This window comes from Coenobita brevimanus, chromosome 54 (assembly GCF_032717465.1).
Source record: "Coenobita brevimanus isolate Jiangsu-jjx chromosome 54, ASM3271746v2, whole genome shotgun sequence".
In the NCBI taxonomy this organism is placed as follows: Eukaryota; Metazoa; Arthropoda; class Malacostraca; order Decapoda; family Coenobitidae; genus Coenobita; species Coenobita brevimanus.
The window spans coordinates 7,231,314-7,255,796 of record NC_137007.1 but is presented as its reverse complement, the minus strand read 5'-3'; the positions used below and the strand labels follow the sequence as shown (position 1 = coordinate 7,255,796).

Below are 24,483 nucleotides of genomic sequence, written 5' to 3'. Positions count from 1 at the left end.
CTTTCCCCTTCTCGACTGCCTTGTTTGTTTACCATACTTTTCCCCTCTCGTTCACCATCCCTCTTGGTCTCTGGTTCATTCTGCCTTCAAACGCCACTCCAGTTGCACCTCAGAGTGCGAGGCCTTCGTAATACAGATATAATTGTTTGGCGGAAACAGAGCTGGAAAGTAGTTATTGTTCTTTGACTCCGTCACTACGAGCTTCTTCCCTGTTCTGATTAATATCACCTGGAGTTAGCTAGAATAAAATGAAAACAGTGTCATGACACTGAAGGGGTTAATATCTGAGTAGGTTATGTCCTTCAGAGGCTGTAATACAATCGCTTATCGGTAGTAGAAATAACAAAATCGCCATTTGACTGAAGTAATTAAGGAAAGCTTTTTAACTTGTGGATAAAGAAGCCATGATCGCCAAGCCGTTCCTTCAGTAGCCTTGAATAGTTTAAGGTGTTACGTGCCCTCATTACTCTGTCATGGGCCTTGAGTTGCATACAGTAAATCTTTGTTGTCGTTCACATTTGTTGACGTTGGTTTATAGAAAGTAATGCAGTTAACGCTTTCAGCCACCTGCTGTTATTTGCTGTTTTATTTTACTATATCAAGTGTATCTTACTAAGTTTGGGAGACTTTAAGCTAGAGAAGTTATACATAGCCTTCATTAACACCGTCAGTACAATGTATCTCCCCCAAACTGAATCATAGCGTCTAGTGCCGGCAAGAATAAAAATATGTCACTGGATGGAAGGGCTGACTTCTGCTCGAGGACTCCACCCACATTTTATTCTTGCTACCTGCTGACGATTTTATGCAGCTGAGGATAAACATCTTGGACTGGAGAGATTAGAGATAGCCTCCAGTAACCCATTCATTGCTCTAGATCCTTCCCAAGTTGAATATTTTTTTCTCTAGATGGCATAACAAAAAAGAAGGTAATCTGTTATGTCCAAAGTTAATCACATAAAACGTAGCCATTATAGTTCTGTCGCTGCTGGTACCTGTAAGACGGACATGATAGTTTTTTAATTTTTACTGCCAGGTGTGTGTAAATAGTTTTGATATTTACAACACATACTGAATTAAAATAAGGGATGTTGGACTTCATGTGTATTTTTTTACCTGATATTTTCATTCGTATTTATGCCCATCACATCTCATTTGTTATCGTGTGTGTGTGTGTGTGTGTGTGTGTGTGTGTGTGTGTGTGTGTGTGTGTGTGTGTGTTTCTTTCCTCTTCCTCTGCCTTCACTGGTACGCTGTCTTCCCTTCAATTTTATTTTCTCCATTTTATTAGATCAGTTGCAAAAGTATTAGAACACACCAGCGTGCCGTATTGCACAACATTTCTCACCTCAGGTCTGGCTTCCTTTCTGCCGCCTTACCAGCCTCCCCCCCCCCACATACACACACACACACACACACACTCACAGGCGTTTCTCCCACCTTTTGTTACCGGTGATGCAAGATGTAAGGTATATGAGAGAAACATGTGCATGCCTTTCACGTCATGTTCTTGGAGGAAACAATTTTCATGTATTTTATTCCCATTTAACGAGGTATACTCCCCCCATCCACTACCCACCAGCATCTCAGGCCTACCATGCCAATAGTTTTCTGTTCCTTCCCCTTAGATAATAACTAAATGAATAAATATTATGTATATAACAATAATGGTCTCCTTTCTCATCCCCAGGGAAATTGTTGACTGAATGTGTATGTTATGATTCCCTAGTTTTTTTTCATGTCACCCCATTTCATCCTTCCCTCCTTACTTACGAACTTACGCACTTATTTACTCTTTTTCTTATTTCATTATTTCTTTCTTCCTTCCTTATTAGCATACGTACTTATTTACCTATTTCCTTCCTTCCTTCCTTCCTTCCTTTCCTTCTTCCTTAACCTTCCTTCCTTCCTTCCTTTCCTTCTTCCTTAACCTTCCTTCCTTCCTTCCTTTCCTTCTTCCATAACCTTCCTTCCTTCCTTTCCTTCTTCCTTAACCTTCCTTCCTTCCTAAAGTACTTGTGTTGCTACTTCCTCCCTCCCTTCCGCGTTGGCTTTACCCCATGTGCCCTTCCTGCCCCAACCCACCATTAGCTTTGTTTATACCACACTGTTTACTTTTCGCCAGGGAGCTGTTCACTGACTTCCACGATAGTCTCTGTCTCGCCTAAATTCTCTCCCAAGCTTTATTTTTCTCTCTTTTTTGGTTTCCTTCTTTCCAACACTCCCTTTCGTTTCTCATTCATTCGTAATCGTTGCTGTAAACTTCCTCTCACTCCTATTCTCTTTTCATTAAGGACTTTGTGTAGTGTTTCCTTTCTTCATCTCCACTTGGCCTTTGCGTATGTCACCTCTCTCTCTCTCTCTCTCTCTCTCTCTCTCTCTCTCTCTCTCTCTCTCTCTCTCCACATTCTTGCTTTTATTCCCCTTCACCAGCCTCCACCCTTTTGTTATTTTTAAACACTCCTTCAGGACTTGACATTTTTACCCTTCCCTAAACCCCTTAGTTTATTTTACTCATTAATTCTCTCCCTTCCCCTCTACAACCCATTCCGCCTTACATTGCTGCTCCCCTCCCCTTCTCCCCTCCCTCCTCTCCCCATGTGATCGTCCCCACGCCTGTCACGTTGCACTTGACACCCCGTAAACGTATAGGAGAGCAGATGGCTGTAGTGTCAACATGTGTGTGTGTATGTGTGTTGAGAGAGAGAGAGAGAGAGAATATTATGTTTGTATTATTGTATGTACAGTCGCAGTCAAAAGTTCCATCCCACTTACACCCACCAACAAGCACCAAAGTTAGAAATTACTTCGATGTTTTCATGTTCACTGTTCAGGAAAAAGCAGTAATTTTGAGTTCATTTTTCTTCCGGAACGTCAAACATTTTTAGCTGTCTGTGAATCAGTAGGAATTTATGACAGTGAGTGTACGTGTTTGAGTGTGTAGGTATTTTGAGGTGTACATGTGTGTGGTGAGGGTCATAGGTCGCGTCTGGGGAAAGTCCAGTAGTCAGGTGTGATTGACGTTGTGTGTGTGTGTGTGTGTGTGTGTTCTCCTTACTAGTTGTCTTTTTTTTTATTATATCAGTCAAATTACCTTCTCTGTACATTACTATTTAATGTTTTGGTATCTGCCTTTCATTCTCTTCTTCTTCTTTTTTTACAACGTTCTCAGTCTTTTTATTCCCTTTAGTAATATTCTGGCTTTGTTTCTTCATTTTTCTTTCCATAATGTTATCATTTATTTCTTTTCTTTCTTTTCCTCTTGGATTTTATTTTCGTATCCTCAAGGAAATCAGTTTTCCTGCGCTTTCTCTTTCCATATCAATCCTCCTCCTCCTCCTCCTCTGACTTTCACTGTATTGTCACAACACTACTGTCTGTCCCCACAATAGATGCGTTTTCTCCAAATTACCTCTCTCTCTCTCTCTCTCTCTCTCTGCATTCCTGCCATTTTTCTCACTATAAATATACCTTTACTCTTCTGCTTTTTCCTTTGTCTTGTTCCTCTTTTATAACCTAAACACTTTTATTGTCCGAAATAGATACACATGAAATTATGCAGAGGCGGTATTAAGCGTGCTACCCTTCGCCTACTGTCTCATAGTCGCAAAGCTCTTACGTCCACCCCTGAGTACTGTATCCCTTATAAATTTTTGCAAGAGTCCCCAAGTCCCTCATATTCCAGGTGCTACTCGGTAAGGGGTCAGTGATGCTCGGGGGTGTCAGTGTTTAATACAGTACTGTCTGAAATTGATCCAGGGGGAGTTGCCTGGCGTGGTTCCTTGGGCCGTAATGTAAGAGGTTTTGGGTTTTTCGCAGTACCTATTCCTTACCGCTTTAATCTGATTCTTACGCCATTATTTCTACGTGTGTGTTATTAAGGCAAACAGTGCATGGATTAAAGCAATAAATAACATACAAGAGAATGTTAAGGTGTAAAATACAAAACAAATCGCAAAGAAAGAAGTGCTACGTAGCCTCTTATGCCATTTTCAAACGGATCTGAAGGTACCGCTTTTCGCTTACTGGCTCATATTGGCGAACTCATGGCCCAGACTTGATGGTTCTCTCTCTTATTAACTTTTCAGTATCCCCCGAGTGGTTTGTATCCTGTCGCTGGCCAGTGAAGGGTTAATTTCCATTTTATCATCTTTGTACAGCTTCCCGGTCTTCCTCTTGTCGATTTGTCCATTTGCTTTCCCTTTGCCTTTTTACCACTGAGCTCTAGAGCTGAGTGCTTCTTACTTATTTTTGATAGTAAGAGGTCGCACGTATAGGATGGGATCCTGCAGGCGGCTGAATCGATAGAGAAGTGTCCTGCAATTCTAATGGACCAAGGTTCGAATCCTGGCAGGAGCAAGGAACAGTTTAAGGATTTGAATTTCATAAAACAGACTTTACTGCTCTACCAAGAGACCCGCCGACCTGTCTTAAAATTATTACCTCTAATACCAATACACCATCCCTGTATGAGACAGTCCAAGCATGTATTCAATTGGGCGGTGGGTGTTAGTGTCGAAGTGGTGACATGTGGAGGTGTATGAAATGGAGGGGGACTACTGGGTCATGGGAACAGTATGAGAAGCTTGTGCCCAGTGTCGGACACACACAAAAAATATATGAGAAAGTAATTCTTCCTTTTCCTACCTATGGCGATTGTACCGCTGCCGCTATCAGTCCTCTTCCTTAGCTCACCCTTCACGGTTATTTCAGTCTCTGCCATTCCATCCATCCATCCATCCATCAGTTCCTTCCTTCCTTCCCTTGGCTTGTTCCTCCCCCCGGGCTGCCTCAAGCGTAGCATTAGCCAGGTTTCCCGAGGTTAATATGTAAATTGTTCCTTCTTTTCTCCTGAACCTCTCCATTTCCCTCCTTTCTACCTCCTTCTCCCTCCTTTCTACCTCGTCACCCTCCCCGTTTCTACTCCCTCCTATCTTTGCTCCTCCCTCCTTTTTGTTATTATTTAAGCAGTTTTTACATGATGTGCCCAGCTGTTGCAGTAGTGTTGTTCCGTACGCTAAAGATACATCGTTTAAGACTGTTTAAAGCTAAGCCCCTCATAAAGAAAATGGGATGAATGATTACGTGAAATCTGAATATTACATCCATAGATACATACACACTACTCCTGTCTTCCTCCTTTTTCCTCCCCCCATCTCTGCTCCTTTCTCTCTCATGTCCCTCCCCTTTCCCTTCTTCCCTCCTCTAGGCCTCAGGTAGCAGGGAAATTGTTGGTACATTCGGCAGTGGAAAGCTTAATGGTTCTTTACAGTGATGGCGGTAGCATGTTCCTCTGTTAGTTAAACGTTTTCACTCATTTTCTCTTTTGTACTTCGTTTACCTTCGTTTTTTTCTATATTTTTTCCTGTCATTATATATTCTTCTTATCCTCAGCCCGGGAACGTTTACATATTTAATTCGTCTCAGCTTTAAAGGATTTTCTTGAGCTCAGACGAGATTTTTCACACTGAAGGAATTAGACAATGATGGTAGTGTTTTCTTCGGTTCATTAAACATTTTTCACCCATGTTATGTCTTCTGCTTCATTGACATCCACTTCATTTGTTTTCTTGTATTTGTTTTTCCGGCCTTTATTCTTTCTTAAGCCTATCAACCCGAGGAAGTCATTTTAATCGTGTTCGTGCTCTCGACTTTTTTTTATTTATTTTTTTTTTTTACAGCTCAGGAGAAATTTTTTGAACTAGAGGGGTTAGATACAGCCTTCATTAACCCCTTCAGTACTAGGAGTCCCACCTGAATCGTCGAATGGTTGCAAGAACAAGAAGTAAATGATGTGCTGGAAGAGGTTAAGGCGTGTATGTTGTGCTGGGAGGGGTTAAGGCGTGTATGTTTGGCTAGTGTTATTGCTCGTCTCTCCAGTTTTTACCTCTGTCGGCCATTCTGCAGAGACATCAACCTTCCATCTGATAGCAGCTTTATTCCCTCGTACCGGCAGACACTCGCAACTTTTTGTTCAGCGTTTCACCTCCATATGGGTTTGTTTTTTGCTGTTTTTGCTACCTATAGGCGATTTTATTCAGTTCAGTTAGACTTTTAGTAGTTAGGGGTTTAATGGATATTTTCTTTTACCTCACCAATTAGGAATACCTTAACGTGGTGGCATATATAGCTACTGCCGGGTTATAATAAACATCCCCCAGCCTTTCCTGCCCTTTGAAAAGACAATGGACTGCAGGAGATATCAGTTTCAGTCTGTTGTTCACTGGTTTCACGTTCAGATGAGTCTTGGGTCACGATAACAACTACAACCTCTTCAGTGCCAAAAGTCTCTCCCAAGTTAAATAAAATCGTGTGGAAATATCAGTAATGTAGGTCCTAATAGAGAGGTATACGAGAGAGAGAGAGGGGGAGGGAGGGGAGGGGATGGTGTGTGTGTGTGAGAGAGAGAACAGCGAAATGGCAGGGGACAGGGTGACATGGAGACGATTGGTTTGTGGCCACCCCTTATGGATTTAAGGCGTCTGGCTATAGATAGAGGGATAGGTAGATAGATAGGTCCTAATAATCATAACTCGATAGAGAGATAGGGCCAAATAAATATAACTCACTCTTGCTGAACAGGTTAATGGAAAACCTTATCACCGGTATACCTTCCCGTCTACTGTTTGTCACTCGGCCTGGGAGGGTTGGGGGGGCGGGAGAAAGTTGACCTCTTGACAGATTTTCGAGGTTTTTGTCCGGGGGCGAGAATCATCTCCCCCATTAAGCTTTCCTGAGTTTGTTTTGTTCCGTGATGCCAGGATGGTGTGTGTGTGTGTGTGTGTGTGTGTGTGTGTGTGTGTGTGTGTGTGTGTGTGTGCGCGCTTCGCCCCAACACAATTTAACTTTTTTTTTTTTTAGGGGGGGGGGGGATGGAGATGGATGTATTTCTGTAAGACTATATGCTGTTATTGCCGGAGTGTTGTATTTTCTCCCTAAACAGTTCCATTCCGATTCATGGGTTATTTTTTTTTTTTTAATCTCAGGTGTTAGATATTCGTCTTCATCAAGTTCGTCGCACCTTGAATGATACTGTGCGCTGATAACGTAGATAAAATTCAAGAGGTATCATTATATTGAACACGTTAAAACAGCTGTTAATAGCATCATGTTTTTATGTAATTACGGTGAAATTGGCACATCTGCGTGTAATTGAAACAGGTTTTTGCACTTTCCTGTAATCAGTCGTGCCTAATAGCCCCTTCACACCGAGGACGTCATTGTTTTTGCTGACTACAGGCTTCATTTATTCAGCTGAGGAGAGAGATTTCCAGCTGGAGGGGTTAGATGCAGCCTTCGTTAATATTTTTCAAGGACGCCATCCTAAGCTGAATAAAAATCGTCTGGAGATAGCAAGAAGCGGAAATCAGACGTCATCGCAGTGAAAGGGTTAAATTACTGCTTATTATCACGTATTGACGAGTGGTTGATGATTTTTAAATATAATTACGGGGAAGCTGGCATTCCTGCGTGTAATTAGAACAGCAATTTCCCTCTTCCTGTAATCTATCGTGCCTAATAACACCCTAAACTCGAGGACGTCATTTATAAGTTATTCAGAGTATCAAAAGGTAATTATAATTTTCAGTTTTAGCGTGATTTTTGGAACTGTAAAGGTTAGTTGTATCCTTCATTAACTCCTTCACAAATGACGGCTCCTCCCTAATTAAAAGAAAATCGTCTGTAAAGGTAGTCTGATAAAGATGAAAATATAGTTCCAAATGGTTTAACTACTTTTAATAATCATGTATCGACGATGAAGAAGGTTGACATTTTTTTATATAGTTAGGATGAAGCTGACATTCGTGCATGTAATCAGAACATCATTTCCCACTTTCCTGTAGTGTGTGGTGCGTAATAATGGGTGTTTACCTAGTGGAATGACGGTGTGGGGACGGGAGGAGAGATAACAAAGGAAGTGTTAAGAGACATTGTTGACGGCAACCCCTTGATTGTTGTTGGGTGGAGGGCATCTGGGGAGAGGCGGAGGGAAACTGAAATGGTGAAAAACATAAGAAAAGCCAAAAGAAGCACAGGAAAATATATATATATATATATATATATATATATATATATATATATATATATATATATATATATATATATATATGTGTGTGTGTGTGTGTGGAAACTGAAGAGGGAAAAGGAGATGGATGTGGGTGTCTGGAAGGCAGAGGAAAAATGGGGATGTGAGAGAAACAGACCCAACTTTTGTGTGGGCTTTCTCCTCGGCTTTTCCTGGGGAATAGGGGGGAGGGGGTAGCGGGGTTCACACAACGCGGAAGAGGGGGGTTGCAAGGAATTATGAGGTGGGGGAGGGGGAGGGGGTCGGTAGCGGTGAAGGGTAGGTTGGGATGAGGGAGGGGGTTGATGGTAGTTGGCAGGTGTACTGAACTGAGACCTTTCTTTGTCGTGTTATTGATGGCAGCCTTATTATTGTTTTTACCAACCTCAAATATTAACTTCTTTACCCAAGATTGTATGGTGGATGTGAGAATGAAGCAGGGCGACGCGGAAGGCAGGCTGTGCGGGAAGTATGGGATGAAGGATGGAGTGGGGTGTATGGCAGGTGTACCGGCGTGTGCTCATTGTTGTAGGATTATTGGTGGTTACTTAAATGTGTGTGTGTGTGTGTGTGTGTGTGTGTGTGTGTGTGTGTGTGTGTGTGTGTGCGCGCGCGCGCGCTTGCTTGCCGCCGCCCCCCCCCCCCTTTTTTTTTTCCCCTCTATAGGTATCTTTTTTCCTATAAGTATCGGGTCGCCTGTCGCTGAACACGTGATTTGTGTAACCTTCAGTCACTCATTAGATGCTGGAAATCCCCCTCCCCCCTTCCATTTGATAAACTGTTACCGTGTTGCATCTTTGCCTTGTAGAGCTAATCTCTTCTCTCTCGATAGTCCTCTTAGTGCCTGTAGGCTGTCAGTGAGTAATGTTACCAGTACGTCATTTTATCAGTATTGCCTGTGTCCTCACCTTTTTATTCTCTTTTCCTAGATAATAGCAATACCCACTTCCTTTGTCTCTATAGGCGCTCCTACTTATGTGTCAGAGATATATTCGAAAATATAGCAACATTTCCCCTACATTTGTCACTGTAAATTGGGAAACTGGCAGATCAGCTGTGTACGTATCGCCGAAACTTTAGGAAGCAAATTTTCTGTAATTTGCAAAGCTATTGTCAGGGGAAAAAAAAAAACTACATATGGCGAGGACTTTCTTTACAATGTTTCTTTCTTGTCCAGTGTGGTATGTGTATTATTCCTGCCATGAGCGTTTCAAGGTTTGTGCTGTGAACCTCAAGGTATATTTTCTTTTCCGTGGGCGACGACAGGCGAAACAATTGTCATGTTTGTGTGTTTTGAAGAAAGTAGCTGTTACTTCCAAAAGTTATGATTAACCTCTTCAGCTCGAGTATGTCTTATTTTATTCTTGCTATCTCCAGACGATTTCATAGGACATGGGAGAGACTTCGAACTGAATGGCCCAAATTCTTCTCATTAATCCTCTACCGACTTGAGGGTATCTCTTAGGCTAAATATAATCCTCTGGCAGCAGCAATAAATAAATAAACAAACGAATAAGTAAGGAAATGAATAAATGAAATAATACGTCATCTGAGTGAACAGGTCAGCATCTTCACTCCATTGACTTACTTTTCGTTATAGTCTCACTACCCTCAGACGATTTTCTTCAGCCAAGGAAAAGCTCTTTAACTGGAAGGGGTAAATATAGCATCCATTAAATTCACCACGAGAGAACCTTTCCTAGCTGAATAAAAATGTCTGGAAGCAGGAAGAATAAAACGAAAAAAATGTATCATGTGACAAGAGGTTAATAGCGGGTTTGAAAGGGGTAATATCAGCTTCTGGGTTTTACTTCTTGGCGTCACTTCAGCTGTCACTTCTAGAATACCTGCATTTGCCTTGCCCTCTTGCCTTTTGTTGTCCTTGGGGAAGTTCGTGAAGCACAACGTAAATCCTTGCGAGTCATCTTTATCTCGTCCTTATGCAGCTTGATACCGTACCAGGAGATGGAAGGTGTGTTTGTGTGGGGGATGGTGATGAGCGATGGTGCCATTACAGAGAGAGGGGGGAGGGAGCGTGGATTGGCTGCCGTAATTGGAGGTGGGATGACAGATGCTGTAATGGCGCCCTTCACCCACTTACACACACACACACACACACACACACACACACACACACACACACACACACACACACACACACACACACACACACACACACACACACACACACACACACACACACACACACACACACACACACACACACACACACACACACACACACACACACACACACACACACAAACGTATAATGTGTATATAGATTGATAGATAGATGTGTGTGTGTGTGTTTGTTACTGCGTTTTGAAAACTGTGATATTAATTTATTTATCATACGAATAGCGACAATATAGTAGTATTAATACCGTCTAGATTATAACGCCAACATCAGTGTTATTCCTATACAAGTTTGACAATCGTAGTGAATGTATTTATTGATAGATAAGTACAGTATTTTTACCGTATTTCTGAACGCAGTGGTACATTTGATTGCAGTACGTGCCAGTGAATGATCTGAGGAGCGTGTGTGGTGCTGGGTGTGTGTGTGTGCCGGGGTGAATCTGCACATTGTTAGTCCATTCAGGTGTTGGCTCAAGGCGGCGAACATGTGGTCACGAGGAGAGTTCGCCCTTGTGGCTATGTAGGTCTACCTACCTTGTTAACACCTTCAGTAAGACGAGGACTTTTATTTTATTTCTGTCGCCAGTTGGATTTGTTCAACTGAGGGAAGACCCATTATGTTGGTGGAGTTAAAAAGCCTCCCACTTGTTAATTGATTCTTGATTGTGTATTTACTGAAGAGGAGGTTGAATTATTGTACTGGTGACTTCTAGAACTTACTGATAGTACATTCATTCTCCGACTAAAGTAAACTGTTACCGTATGAAGACATTTTATACATATCGGTAAAAATCAGAAGTATGAGCAGTTTCTCCCGGCCTGTTATTTGAGGTGGCGTCACATCCTGGCCATTGTTCAGGAGACACGCGTAGCTGGTCACTATTTCCCGCCAGGTTCACGGTCACCGAAGCTCAGTCAAATTATTGGGCCGTGGCATCAGTGCAATAAAAAAACCACACACACACACACACACACTACAGAATGAATTAAAGTTACTTCTTCACCAGTATAGCTTTCCTCATTCCTATTATATTCGTACGAGTATATCGTAATTATTTGTGTGATTATGTATTGTCTTCATCTGCCAAGAACACATCTTATTACGGCTGTATAAAAAACCCCACTGAGGACACAAAGTTCAGGCCAATATTACAGCGCCTTGAAGACATTATTAACCTCCTGCACTAAGATATGTTCTTAGTTTTGTTCTTGCGTCCACCAGACGAATTCATTTACCTTTGGAGGGGCCTCGGGTAGCGGTGGAGTAAGAAATAGTCCCATTAACCATAAGTATACTGCCGTCTCGATGTCTTCATTTCACCCTACATCATTTTATTCACGTTTGGGGAGATAGTGACCAGGTTAACACTATGCAATCCATTCATCGGGCTCCGGAAAATTCTGCTCATATTTTCTTTCCAGGCAACACGTCCGGCAAACATTAATCTTAGAAAGAGAAATGAAAAGGTGAGAGTGTTCCATGTCAGTTTAGGTCACCGGGTGTTATAAAAAGTCATCAGCGTGACAGAGAAATGAAAAATTTATTTCATGTAATTTGGGGTCGCTGTATCGTAAAGACTCCGGCAACATGTCTTAATTTTTTCTTGGTATCATCGAACGTTTTAATTCAACTTAGGAGTATCATCGTGGTCCAGGATAAACATTCGCCACTAACCAGACGACAACGTAAATCTTAACTTTTTTTTTTTTTTTTATTTATGTAGTTACCGCCGGAATGAAAGGATGTAGTTGGTGTTGGTTTGAAAGGGGAAGGGAAGTGAATTGTATTATCATGTCACTTTGGGTCATTGGTTGTTAGTCAGGGGGTCAAGTAAAAGACAGAAAGAAAAACAATAATAACGTCATATCAGTTTGAATGAAATAAGTAAAATTAATCTTCATGTTAGCCTACTCCGGTTCCGTCATTGTTATTAAAGGCGTCCAAGTGAGAGGGAAATGAATAATTGGGTTTATCAGTTTGATGTATGATTGAGGTTTTTCTTTTTCTTTCTTTTTTTTTTTTCTGGTAGTCTGAGTCAACGGGTGCTGTTAAACACTTAAGGGAAGAGAAATGAAATTCCATTGTATTTTACGTCAGTTTGGGTCCTCGTATGTAACTGAAGGTGCTAGTGAAGATGATCATGATAAATAATAATAATAATAATAAAAATGGGTATGGTTCGTATTAGTTGTCAATAGTTGTTATTAACGCTACCAAAATAAATGAGAAATGATGGATAGAATAAAATAATAATAATAATAATAATAATAATAATAAATAAGTAAAACTGGGTATATATATATTGTTAAGATACCAAAATAATGGAGAAATAAAGAATATTTTATTAAATCTCCAAGACAGATTCGGTCGCCAGTTATTACTCAAGCCACTTCACACAAAAATAAAAGAAGAAAGAAAAATGAAAGGTCGAGTGTATCAGAAGAGGAAAAAAAATAAAAATCAAGCGTATCAGGTCAAATTAGGTCAGCGGATATGACTGCAGCCGCCATTCCGTCAGTGTTTACCGCCAAGGACGTAACTCTACCGCCGCCGTAATCCGTGGGTGCCGCAGGAGGGTGGGGGGGGGGGCGCTCACCACCGTTATTTTACAGCTAACTCAGATTTGGACTCCTGAGGTTGATTACGGTGTTGGGTGAAGGAGGGAGAGGATAATGGTTGTGGTATTAGAAGGGGTTGGCCGTAATGTTGGTTGGCGATTTTTTTGGGGGGTTATTGGTGGTGAATCTTTCGTCTCTATCTCTGTCTAGTTTTTGATTCTCTCTCTCTCTCTCTCTCTCTCTCTCTCTCTCAACGGTAAACCCAAAACCTTTGTCTTTACTTCTGTGTGTATACACTATGAGGCCCCAACACGGGAGCCTAAGCATGACTCTTGAGCGTAATTATGTAGGCATGGCATTGTTAGCAGGCTGTGTTGGATGGGGGGAGGGAGAGGGGGAAGAGAAGGGGGGAGGGGAATGAAAGGGAGGGGGAGGAGTCGTTCTTTTGTTGTGAAAGAGGCGGCGTAACGAGTACACAATAGGCTCTGTGGCGAGGCTGAGGAAGATGGCACAAGGCCGAGCAGTGAGTTATGGTGGCGATTGTACGATACGACAAGTGAAGTTGGTGGAGACTATTTGCGCTCGTCTTATCTCCACTCTGATATTGAGCTGTATTCTGACATTGGAGATTTCTTAGTACTTGTTCCTCAGCGGCCTATTTTGCATATTACTCTTACCTATCCTCTAGTTTGTTACTGGTGCAAATTGTTGATATCAAGCAGAGATAAATTTATACTAGGGAATATTAAAGTGTAATATGCAAAATAGGAAGCTAAGGCAGAGATGCTACTAAATTTCCAGTGCTAGCGGGAACTCTGCTCATTGACTTGACGCGTGCACCCTGCCATACCTCACTTGGCCTCAGCTATACACGAATTGATTCCTTTTTATAATTATGTGTGGCAGTAATGATGTTCGTGTTTTAAAGGTGTATAATAGTGTTGTTTCTTTCTTGGTTCTAAATGAGATCTGTACATCACTACTAACATTTATTAACGTATCAGAGGCGAGTAGGCACCGCCGACAGATGCATTGTTATCCAGTGACAGGCCATCCATACTTCAACAGAAAGTTCTTGGATCCTTGGAAATAGTTTTGTTTGCAGGTGCTGATATACTTCCCTCAAATCGAATATTTTTACTAATATCATTTATATCTAATGCAATAATACGCAAGCTGAGAGAAAAATTCATTATCGCATAGGCCTTCTGTAGCCAGGTTTAGGGCGGGGGACAGAAGGCCTAAGCGATAATGATGTGTGTAGTAGTGTTCACTCCCTAAACGAGCATTTGCGATCCCTTTGCAGCGTACATATAACTACAGCGCACCTAAATGATGATGCGGGTCTGAAAAATTTTGGATTGGAGGGAAGTACTTGCAAGCAAAATTGTAAAATATTCCCAAGAACTTTCTGGTCAAGTTTGCTTAGCCTGTCACAGGATAATGATACAGCAGTGGGCGGGGCGTCTCCCTGTTCTGAAAATTGAATAAATAGTACAATTGAGTTTGTTAAATGTGACCCAGTGACTGAGGGCGTGACATCAGCAGGGCCAGAGGTTGTGATGATGCGCCACCACCACCACCATCACCCTCCCTCATCCCTATCCTCCCGCGCCTCCTCCACCTCGTCCTCCTTCTCCTCCACCTCATCCTCTCGCTCCTACCACTACCACAAACCACGCGCGCCTACGCCCCCAGACTCCACCACGCCCACGCCCACCGAGGAGGAGGAGGAGGAAGAAGAGGAGCCCCAGGAAGGTAGATATAATACATCTTTTTTCCCCAGTACTAAGTGATCGTTCATAGTGAGTCTTAGGTTATATTAAATAAATGTCAGTGATACACCTCTATGTAAGTCACAGCATTTTGTATTTTACCAAGAACGTTATAAGAGGGAAGAATTAAAAAGACCTATTGTAATAATAAATCTAGAAGAGCAGTTGCAGGCAGGATATCGAGGCATGAGCTAATAACGGCAATGGTTGTTCATAATGAGTACATTATGTTATGTATATGCCAGTGTTGTGTAGGTCAAGGCATGGTAGTTTTTATTTGACCAAGAAACCCCTGCAATACGATAACATTATTTTCATAATATTCTTGTCACTATCATTATTTTACTCTGTGTCATAACGCAGCAGTAGTGAAGGAGTAAGTGAATGCTGTATCTGATCCCTCTTTTGCGAACAGTAATCTTCATTGAACGAAGTCGTATGGAAATTGGATGAAAAATATAAGACTGCTTTGGATTGAAGGAGTTAGCGAATGAGTACGAATAAAAGACTTATTTCAATATTAAGCCCAGAAGTGTTGCAGGCACAGTGATACAAACGAATACATGTTCAGTTAAATGTAAACTTCACACAAGGGTATTTTTAAATTTGTGAAATTAAGACACGTGTATTGGAAGCCTTGACAGGGTATAAGTTCATAAGCAGAAGCAGTACTGGATTAGGTATTTTAACCTAGTGTGTTACGTGGTTAGTGTGTGTTGCGTAGCAGTGTGGCTGGTACTGGTTGATGATCGCAGGTGTGCTTTTGGTCAGGCAGGTGTAACGTGGCTCTAGTCACATAATTAAGCACCACACCTGTCTGTGAGAGGGAGGGAGGGAGGGAGACGAGAGACGGACAGAGAGAGAGGTGGGGTAGGGTTGGGGGGAGTGTAGAAGGCTGGTGAAACTAAGGCGGCAAAAACTTGATGCCGCGTGACCATACCTGTGCTCTGGCCAGGCAGTGTGTGATGTCAGGGCAGCCGCTGAGAGTAGAATTGAGACCCACCCACGTACTAATTCAAACCAGGAAGTGTTGCGCCCATTTATTGCCTTTTGTTGCTCTCACACGTATTTGAATTAGGGGATCATATTGCTTTGTATCCAGTAACTAAGTCTGTCAGAGAATGAATAATGCACGTAACAGTTTTATGGTCAGAAGATGGAGCAGTTTTCAACAGTTTTATGGTCAGGAGATGGAGCAGTTTTCGACCTGTTATACAGTACCATTTTAGTTTAATGTATTTTGCCCTTTCCAACATTTTGCCAGTTGAGCTTAATTGTTTAATGTTTCATTTTGGTTGATCACTTAGTTTTTCCAAATGGTTAGTTTCTGTGCTGTTGAAACACACACACACACACACACACACACACACACACACACACACACACACACACACACACACACACACACACACACACACACACACACACACACACACACACACACACACACACACACACACACACACACACACACACACACACACACACACACACACACACACACACACACACACACACACACACACACACACACACACACACACACACACACACACACACACACACACACACACACACACACACACACACACACACACACACACACACACACACACACACACACACACACACACACACACACACACACACACACACACACACACACACACACACACACACACACACACACACACACACACACACACACACACACACACACACACACACACACACACACACACACACACACACACACACACACACACACACACACACACACACACACACACACACACACACACACACAACCCGTAACCATCTTGTCTAACTAGCCGGTTTAGAATGATGTAAGCAAACCCCCACGTTTCAGCAAAAACAGAAGAAAGTAGCAGTTTTTGTGCCTCCACACGGAGAAAGTATTGAGGTATTTGGTAGAATGTTACAACAATTGACTACATATTCAGTGTGTGTTTTTTTTTTTACAAGTAACATTTTTATTTTTAGGATATCAATTAGGTTTTTATGAATATTAATGTGTATTGTATTATCATGGTCTGTAATGAAGTAGTTTTTTTTTTTATACGGATGACAATTATTGAAGTGTGTATAATTACCGGTGATGATTAGTATGAAGGAGCTGACATTTTTATTTTAGAAGTGAATTATAGTCAGTCAGGATATATGAATATTAATTTGTACTCTATCACGGTCTGTTCGTAGTTCCTTTTTTTGAAACGGGCGTCAGGTCAAACTCTCAGGCTGCAATACTCACTTTTAGCTGAATATAATCGTGTGTCATTAACTGGAGTAGAATCTAGAGTTTCCCGACCATGAGAGAGTTATTGATACACTTACACTTCTGTGACCCATTTTCAGTTGATTGAAATGTCCTTGTGTAAGCTTGAATTAAATGCTAGAGTTTTGCTGATCATGAAAGTGTTGATGTGAAGTGTGCAGGGTGGTTCAAGTATAACGCATACTAGTTCTCATGTGTTTCGAGGACGGCTCAGTCAGTGTTGCTTGTATCTACCCCACCCTGCCCTCCATTATTTTCTGCCTGCCATAACTCTTTTCAGGTTTTGTAGTGTTTGCTGTTTTATGTCCGGTGGTTGCATGGTTGGTTAGTAATTTCACGAACAGGCTAAAATGTCTACACTCCCCACACCAGCAGACCGAGCCGTCCTTGCACCACAGTAGATAAAAATGGCGCAATATAAGGACCAGCCTGTTTATAATTACGGGTGATGATTATGAGGGAGGTAATCATCAAGAACTGGTTGTCTGCGGAATGAGAGTCGTGCCACAGAAATATTCCTTCGTGGCCCCGCGTGGTACAGCGACCGTGGGTCGATTGTGAAAAAGGGAAAGTGGTATGAATATTCTGAGGGGGGCTGGGGCGGGCAAGATGGATGTGTTCGGACGGATGAGACGTTCATGTGAATCAGTGGTGGTGCCAGAGTGTAGGTAGCCAGTTTGATGGGGGTATTTTACCATCATCATCATCTTGGTATCGTCATCATTCGGAATTGCACCCTGGAAATTAGGGGTTAGGTATGATAATGTAACAGAAAAGGCACAAAAAATCGAGAACCATTAAGAAGATTTACTTGTGTGCTTTCTCGTTTCCTTGTCTGAATATTACCTTATGTTAAATTAAATTGCCAAACTGTAACAAAAACAAGGTTGAAGAAAGTCATTATGCTGAAGAGTTAAGGGGGTAGCTTGTATCTCCTTTACGGGGAAGGGGTTGATTTCTGCAGACTTGAAGAATGTCACCCTCTTGTTGCAGAAATAAAATGATGAAACGTCATCGCACTGGTGAAGCTAATAATGAATAAACGAAAGGGGTCTGCATATGTAAATGGAGGTGGATGCATTCGAGCGTGAATGCTTTTGCGTGCGATACGATAACTGGGGAACTGTATCGTGCATGGTGTTAGGTAATGTGGTTAGGTTTACTTTTCCTGTATTGCATTTACATAAGGCCCATTCAAACGTAAACCTTTAATTCTGTAACGCAAGCTTATTACCGTCACTTGAACCACCATGTAACATATGTCAAGCCTTACACTTTCCTCCACCCACTGTCACTTCCGCTACCCACACTTTCCCACCCCATAACCAATATTTACCATTCATAAACACTCCATATCCACTCTCCTACACCCTTAACCACTACCCTTTATCCATGACCACTCTCTTCCATCCCTAATCGCTATCCTGTACTCTCCTCCCATAGCCACTCTATCCATAACCATTCTATCTTCCACCTATAATCATTGTCATTTCCTCCACTTATTACCCATAGCCACTGTCCCCAGTCCATAACCACTTTGTCTCACCATTAGCCTCACACTCACCATCTGTAACCATATCTACCACCAACCACCTCACACTGCCATCCCCACCGACAACCAGTTCCACCATGCGCAGCCGCTATCACTACCACCCACAACTACTGCCACCACCCACAACCATTACTACCACCACCTACAACCAACTATCTAAAAATCACCACCGCCCTAACCGCCCCCATAAAAGGTTGACCGGGTCAGCATGAGTGAGGCCGTGAGGGTCACCACTTTCACCTGCCCTACACTGCCCTGCCTGCCCGCCTACATATACAGGTCTACATTTATGTACCTATAGTTTCACGCTTACAGTGTGACATCCAAATACACATACAGTTTTATCAGCCACATCATTGGTATCCTTAACTGCACTCACTTTCACCTTCACTTCTTGCACCCCTCGCCTCCCTTTCTCATGTACCCACGAGGTCACCTACAGGCGCTCACATCCTCTCCAGGCATTCACATCCATCCATCCCACTTAAGCCTGGCAGCCACACCTGTTACCCACGAACACCTAGCACCCACACCTGTCACCTACCGACGGTACACCTGGCATCCACATCTGTCACTTACCGACGGTACACATGGCACCGACACCTGTCACTTACCAATGGGACACCTGTCACATACCTACGGTACACTTGGCATCACACCTGTCACTTACCGACGGTACACCTGTCACCTACCTACGGTACACTTGACACCCACACCTGTCACGCAGCTACACCTGGCAAACACACGTTATGCACCTACACCTGGCACCCACACCTGGCACTTACCGGCTGTACACTTGGCACCCGCACCTGTCACGCACCTACACCTGGCACCCACAACTGTCACGCACCTACACCTGGCACCCACAACTGTCACGCACCTACACCTGGCAGACACCTGTCATGCACCCACACCTGGCACTTACCGGCTGTACACTTGGCACCCACACCTGTCACGCACCTATACTTGGCACCCACAACTGTCACGCACCTACACCTGGCAGACACCTGTCATGCACCTACACCTGGGACCCAAACCTGTCACACACCTACACCTGGCAAACACCTGTCACGCACCTCCACCTGGCAAACACACCTGTCATCCACCTACACCTGTCACCCACAACTGTCACACACCTACACCTGGCACCCACACCTGTCATTCACCTACACCTAGCACCCACACCTGTCACGCATCTACAGTACACCTGGCACCCACCCCTCTAACCCACCTGCACCTAGGTCACATACCTCTCACTGACCAACACCTGGCACCCACATCTGTCATCTGTCATCTGTCAACACCTGGCACTCACCAACACCTAACTCCCACATCGACCCACTTCTTTGTGTTTTCGACCTGGGGATAGACTCGATAATCCGTTCCCTGAAACCCAGCAGATTTATTACTTGCCACACAACTTCCCATTTCATCACTTCAGTGCAAATACCCACCATCCCTACTGAATACATGTTTGTCCCATTCAGGATTAGTGCGATGTTATAAGCGGGGGTGACTGGCATGTCGGTGGCCGTTGTGCAATGCGAGTCAGATATGGAAAAAAGAAATTGAGGCAGCTTCACCACGCTAGACTACTTACACACGGCACCCACAAATTGCACCCACACCTGGTACACATTTTGCATTCATACCTGACATACTTTACACTCACACCTGACATCTTAAGCATACACACCTTACACACCGTACGCTCACACCTGACACCTTACTTTCATACCTGACACTTTATATTCACACCTGACACACTTTGCATCCAGATCTGACACACCTTAGACATTAGTGCAGTACATCTGACACACCGTACACACACACACACACACACACACACACACACAATCATCTGACGTTCACCTGACACACACCTGTCGCCTACTCACATTAACCACTCCTTCCCACACATAACCCATTTCAATCACACGCCTCGCTCACTCCACCCACCCCATCACACGAGCACTTATAACAACCTACAACCACCCACACCATCACACAAGCACCCATTACCACCCACACCATCACACAAGCACCCACTACCACCCACACCATCACACAGCACCCACTATCACCCACACCATCACACACAAGCACCCACTACCACCCACACAACCACACACTACCACCCACACAACCACACACTACCACCCATACAACCACACACTACCACCCACACAACCACACACTACCACCCACACAACCACACACAACCACCCACACAGCCACACAACCACCTACTACCACCCACACAACCACCTACTACCACCCACACAACCACCCGCTACCACCCACACAACCACACAAGCACCCACTACCACCCACACAAGCACCTACTACCACCCACACAACCACACAACCACCCACTACCACCCACACAACCACACAAGCACCCACTACCACTCACATAACCACACAAGCACCCACTACCACCCACACAGCCACACAAGCATCCACTACTACCCACGCAACCACACAAGCACCCACTACCACCCACACAAGCACCCACCACCTCGCACACAAGCACCCACCACCTCGCACACAAGCACCCACTACCAAGCACACAACCACACAAGCACCCACTACCACGCACACAAGCACCCACACCATCCCAGGACGCACTACCACCCACACCATCACACAGGCACGTACAACCACTACCATCTCACCATCGCCCACACTGCCGCCCACACTCCCGTCCCAGCCCCAGCCCTCTTACCGGAACCCGTCCCCCGCCTCCCCCACCACGCCGCCATCAACCCCCTCCTGCTCAAGCCATTCGTTCACATGCAAATAAGGAAGAGCTGAGCCTGTAGTTATTATCGTTTGTATCGTCACTCTCAGATACTCCCTCTTGGTTTACCTCCCACCAAAACCTGTTACCTTTTCCCCTGCCATTATTTCTTGTTTCATTTTACTGGGTCTAAGCAGACTTTAATTTTGCCAGTGATGAGGGTACTTCAGCACTGTGTCGTACCCATGTGGTGTAGAGCGGGTTGACAAGGACGCTCTGACGGTGTACTGGAGAGAACACGAATCTCTAATTTAGCCAGGCAGCTCAGTCGGAGACTGGAACCCAGACCTCATGATCTTGAGAGTCGGAAGACGGGCACTCTGCCAGCTAGGTTAACAAGGAGCCTGGGATAAGGAATAACTGTGCTTTCTGATATTATGAGATATTTTCTTCATATGTTTAACTGAGGGTCTTGTAGGTTATGATTGCTTTGTATTTTTAGTTTTATAAAATACACACAATACTAGGTTTTTGCGCGGCACATTATTCATTCTTTCATTAGGAGGTACTGTGTGGCTGGTAGAGCCCCTTGTGTGTGTTCCAACGAAGGCCACGCGGAAAGTTCTTCTGCTGCTCGTCTGGGGGCCGAAAATCGCAACCCTTTATCAAAGAGTGCGGTAAAAGCTTCATAATATGTGGAGAGCATGTGGGTGCAGCGGATGTACGAATAGGTATCTATCCTGACGAATGGGTGGATAATTTGAAACTTACTCAGCCTGGTCGGTGAATTTATTGTAGTCTGGAGCCGTATCACGTAACCAAAATAGGAGTCATGTAATCCAATAGATAACGATTACGATCGAATGAAAGTACTTTGAGTCAGCACTAGCCGCATTTATCTTCGGCTGTGCAGCAGAATCACGGCTGCTGAAACAGAGTACAGTGCATTTTTGCTTGTAGGCTGTTTTATGGATAGCAATGATGGTCAGTACCAAGATGTGACTAAGTAGAATCTAGTTCTCTGGTGCTCCTACACGACTTTGACTACGAGTTCGTCTCCTCGATCAAATACTGTCCTCCGGCATTCCCTCGGAAGGGGTCCCGCTGGGGGAAAACAGTGCAGTTGTCTCCCAGTCAGGTCGTGTGAAGGTACAACCGGCCATATTAGGGCGTGTCCACACGTGTTCTCGAACAAGTGTTGGCAACATGTAAGCAACACATTAACGAACGCGCTGCAAACATGTTGGGAACAGCAACGTCCAGATCATGTTGGCAACATCATGATGAAGTCTCAGCTGCCTGGTATGGACACACATATCCCATCGCCACTGCTGCCAGTGTTCGAAGCTGCACTGAAACATGTTTGCATACATTTGTCCAAATACTGCTGCAAACATGTTCCCGAACATGTTGCCTGCCATGTTGCCAACATATGTTCGAGAGCACGTGTGGACGCGCCCTTACTATAACTGAGTGAGCGAAGATGTAGGCAAGTCCTTATTTCATGACGGTCAGTTGTGAAACCTGTAAGGATAGGAAGGGGTAGGTCTCATTCCAGCTTACCATAACACTGTGAGCAACGTGGTAGAAAGGCAGACTTTTTCCCCCTTCCAGCATGTGTTTCGATAATTATGAAAATTGGGAATTTACCTTCCCCCTTGTGATCTAATGTAATATCACATTCGACAGGGTCCAGATATACGTCCGTGCCTGCTCTTCTTTTCCAGTATTTTATTATCGGTATTTGCTGGTGTCAGATAACAATATCTCATTCTAATTACTCTGGTGTGAGGGTGCGCGAGCGCTTTCTCCCTTCTGATGATTTACGGCGTTACTGTGGGACGCCTGGTGGCCAAATGAGTAAAGGAGCTCGAACCGAATGTGACCAGTGAGGATATACGTCCGAAGGAAATTTATTGATCACGTAATGCCAGCAGGGATGGGCGACTTGGCCCTCTCCTTAGATATACAGTATAGACTGATTCTCCTAGTCCAGGACCCCTACTCTTCTGATGGGGCAGTAAAAGGTTGAATGATAGATAGTTACACAGATAGAGATAGGTGTATTGATAGGTGGGTAGGTAGACAAATGAATGGATAGAAATGTAGATAGATAAAGAAGATGCTTGGACTGTGTGGCAGGGTTGACTGATGTGATGTATGGTGCCTTGTGTTTGGCACTACTGTATTGTGTTTTCTTGCATTGTTTGTACACTAGGGTTGGTTCCAGTGGTATCGTGTGTAGCGCTGATGTAGAGATAAGGTTACCAGTCGTCTTTTTCTCAGTGTTGGTTAGTGTCTGTTGCTGCGTATCTTTAGCTTATCTACCCAGCACGTCTACCAAGCATTTGCTACGGGTCATCTACTGCCTGGTCACCTTTCACTTTCACGCCTCACTTTCTCTTCCTAGCGATAGTACCAGTGCCCTCATCCCCCCCTCCATCTCCCAGCCTCCGTCCTCCCCCCACTTCTCCCATCCTACCAACTCTCTTTCCCCCCCTCCTCCTATCCCCTCAGCTCCCCCTCCCTCCATTTTACTATTCCACAGCATCGTCGTTTCTCCAGCCTCACCCCTTTCCCTCTTCTCATTCATAGTCCCTCTAGTATTCCACCCCATCTCTGTTTACCCTTCACCATGTTGACAGAGTAAATAACATTCTTTCTTTTACCAGGCGATTTTATTCAATTTTTAGAGAGATTTTTGTAATGATGAGGTTAATGAAGCCCGTATCAAACCCCTGCAGGACAAAGAATCTTACCTAAACTGAGTAAAATCGTCTGAAAATAACAAGAATAAAGTAAAAATGTCGCCGTGTTTGAAGGGGTTAACATCCCTTTTTTCACCTCTCCATCCAGCCTCCCTCACTTCCTGTCCCCCCTCCCTGACACCCCCCTCCCCAACAGTCCCTCCAGGTACACATGTTTTCTCCTGCAACTTTCCCTCGCTACACAACTCCACCCCCCATTCCTCCCCCCTCCTGTCTGACCAGTTCTTTCTCCGTGTGCCTCCTTCCTTCCTTGCCCCCCTCCGATTTTCACTTGCATCAGTCTATCTTTTATTTCTTTTTTCTATTCCCTTTGTTTCTTTTCTTTTCACTTCCTCATGTATCGTTTCTTTTCACTTGCCTTCTTCTGTACCTCATATTTCTTTCACTTCCCTACATTTTATTGATTCATGGTCATTATTTTTGTTATTATTATTACCCTTCTCATGGGGCAACGTAGGTTTAGATGATGGATGGATTATTATTATTATTATTATTATTATTATTATTATTTTGCTTCCTTCTGCACCATCTACCGGTATTTCTTCCATTATCTTAGTTTTTTTATTTCCATTTCCTTCCGTCT

General features: G+C 43.7%; 1 protein-coding gene across 1 annotated transcript in view; it reads left to right on the top strand.

Annotated features, from left to right (window-relative positions):
• Exn (Ephexin) overlaps positions 1-24,483 on the top strand; it is a 344,579-nt gene that overhangs the window by 79,002 nt on the left and 241,094 nt on the right. Inside the window, exon 8 of the mRNA XM_080273353.1 lies at positions 14,291-14,524. Within this exon, the coding sequence (XP_080129479.1) occupies positions 14,291-14,524 (234 nt within the window). The remainder of the gene's footprint in view (positions 1-14,290; positions 14,525-24,483) is intronic.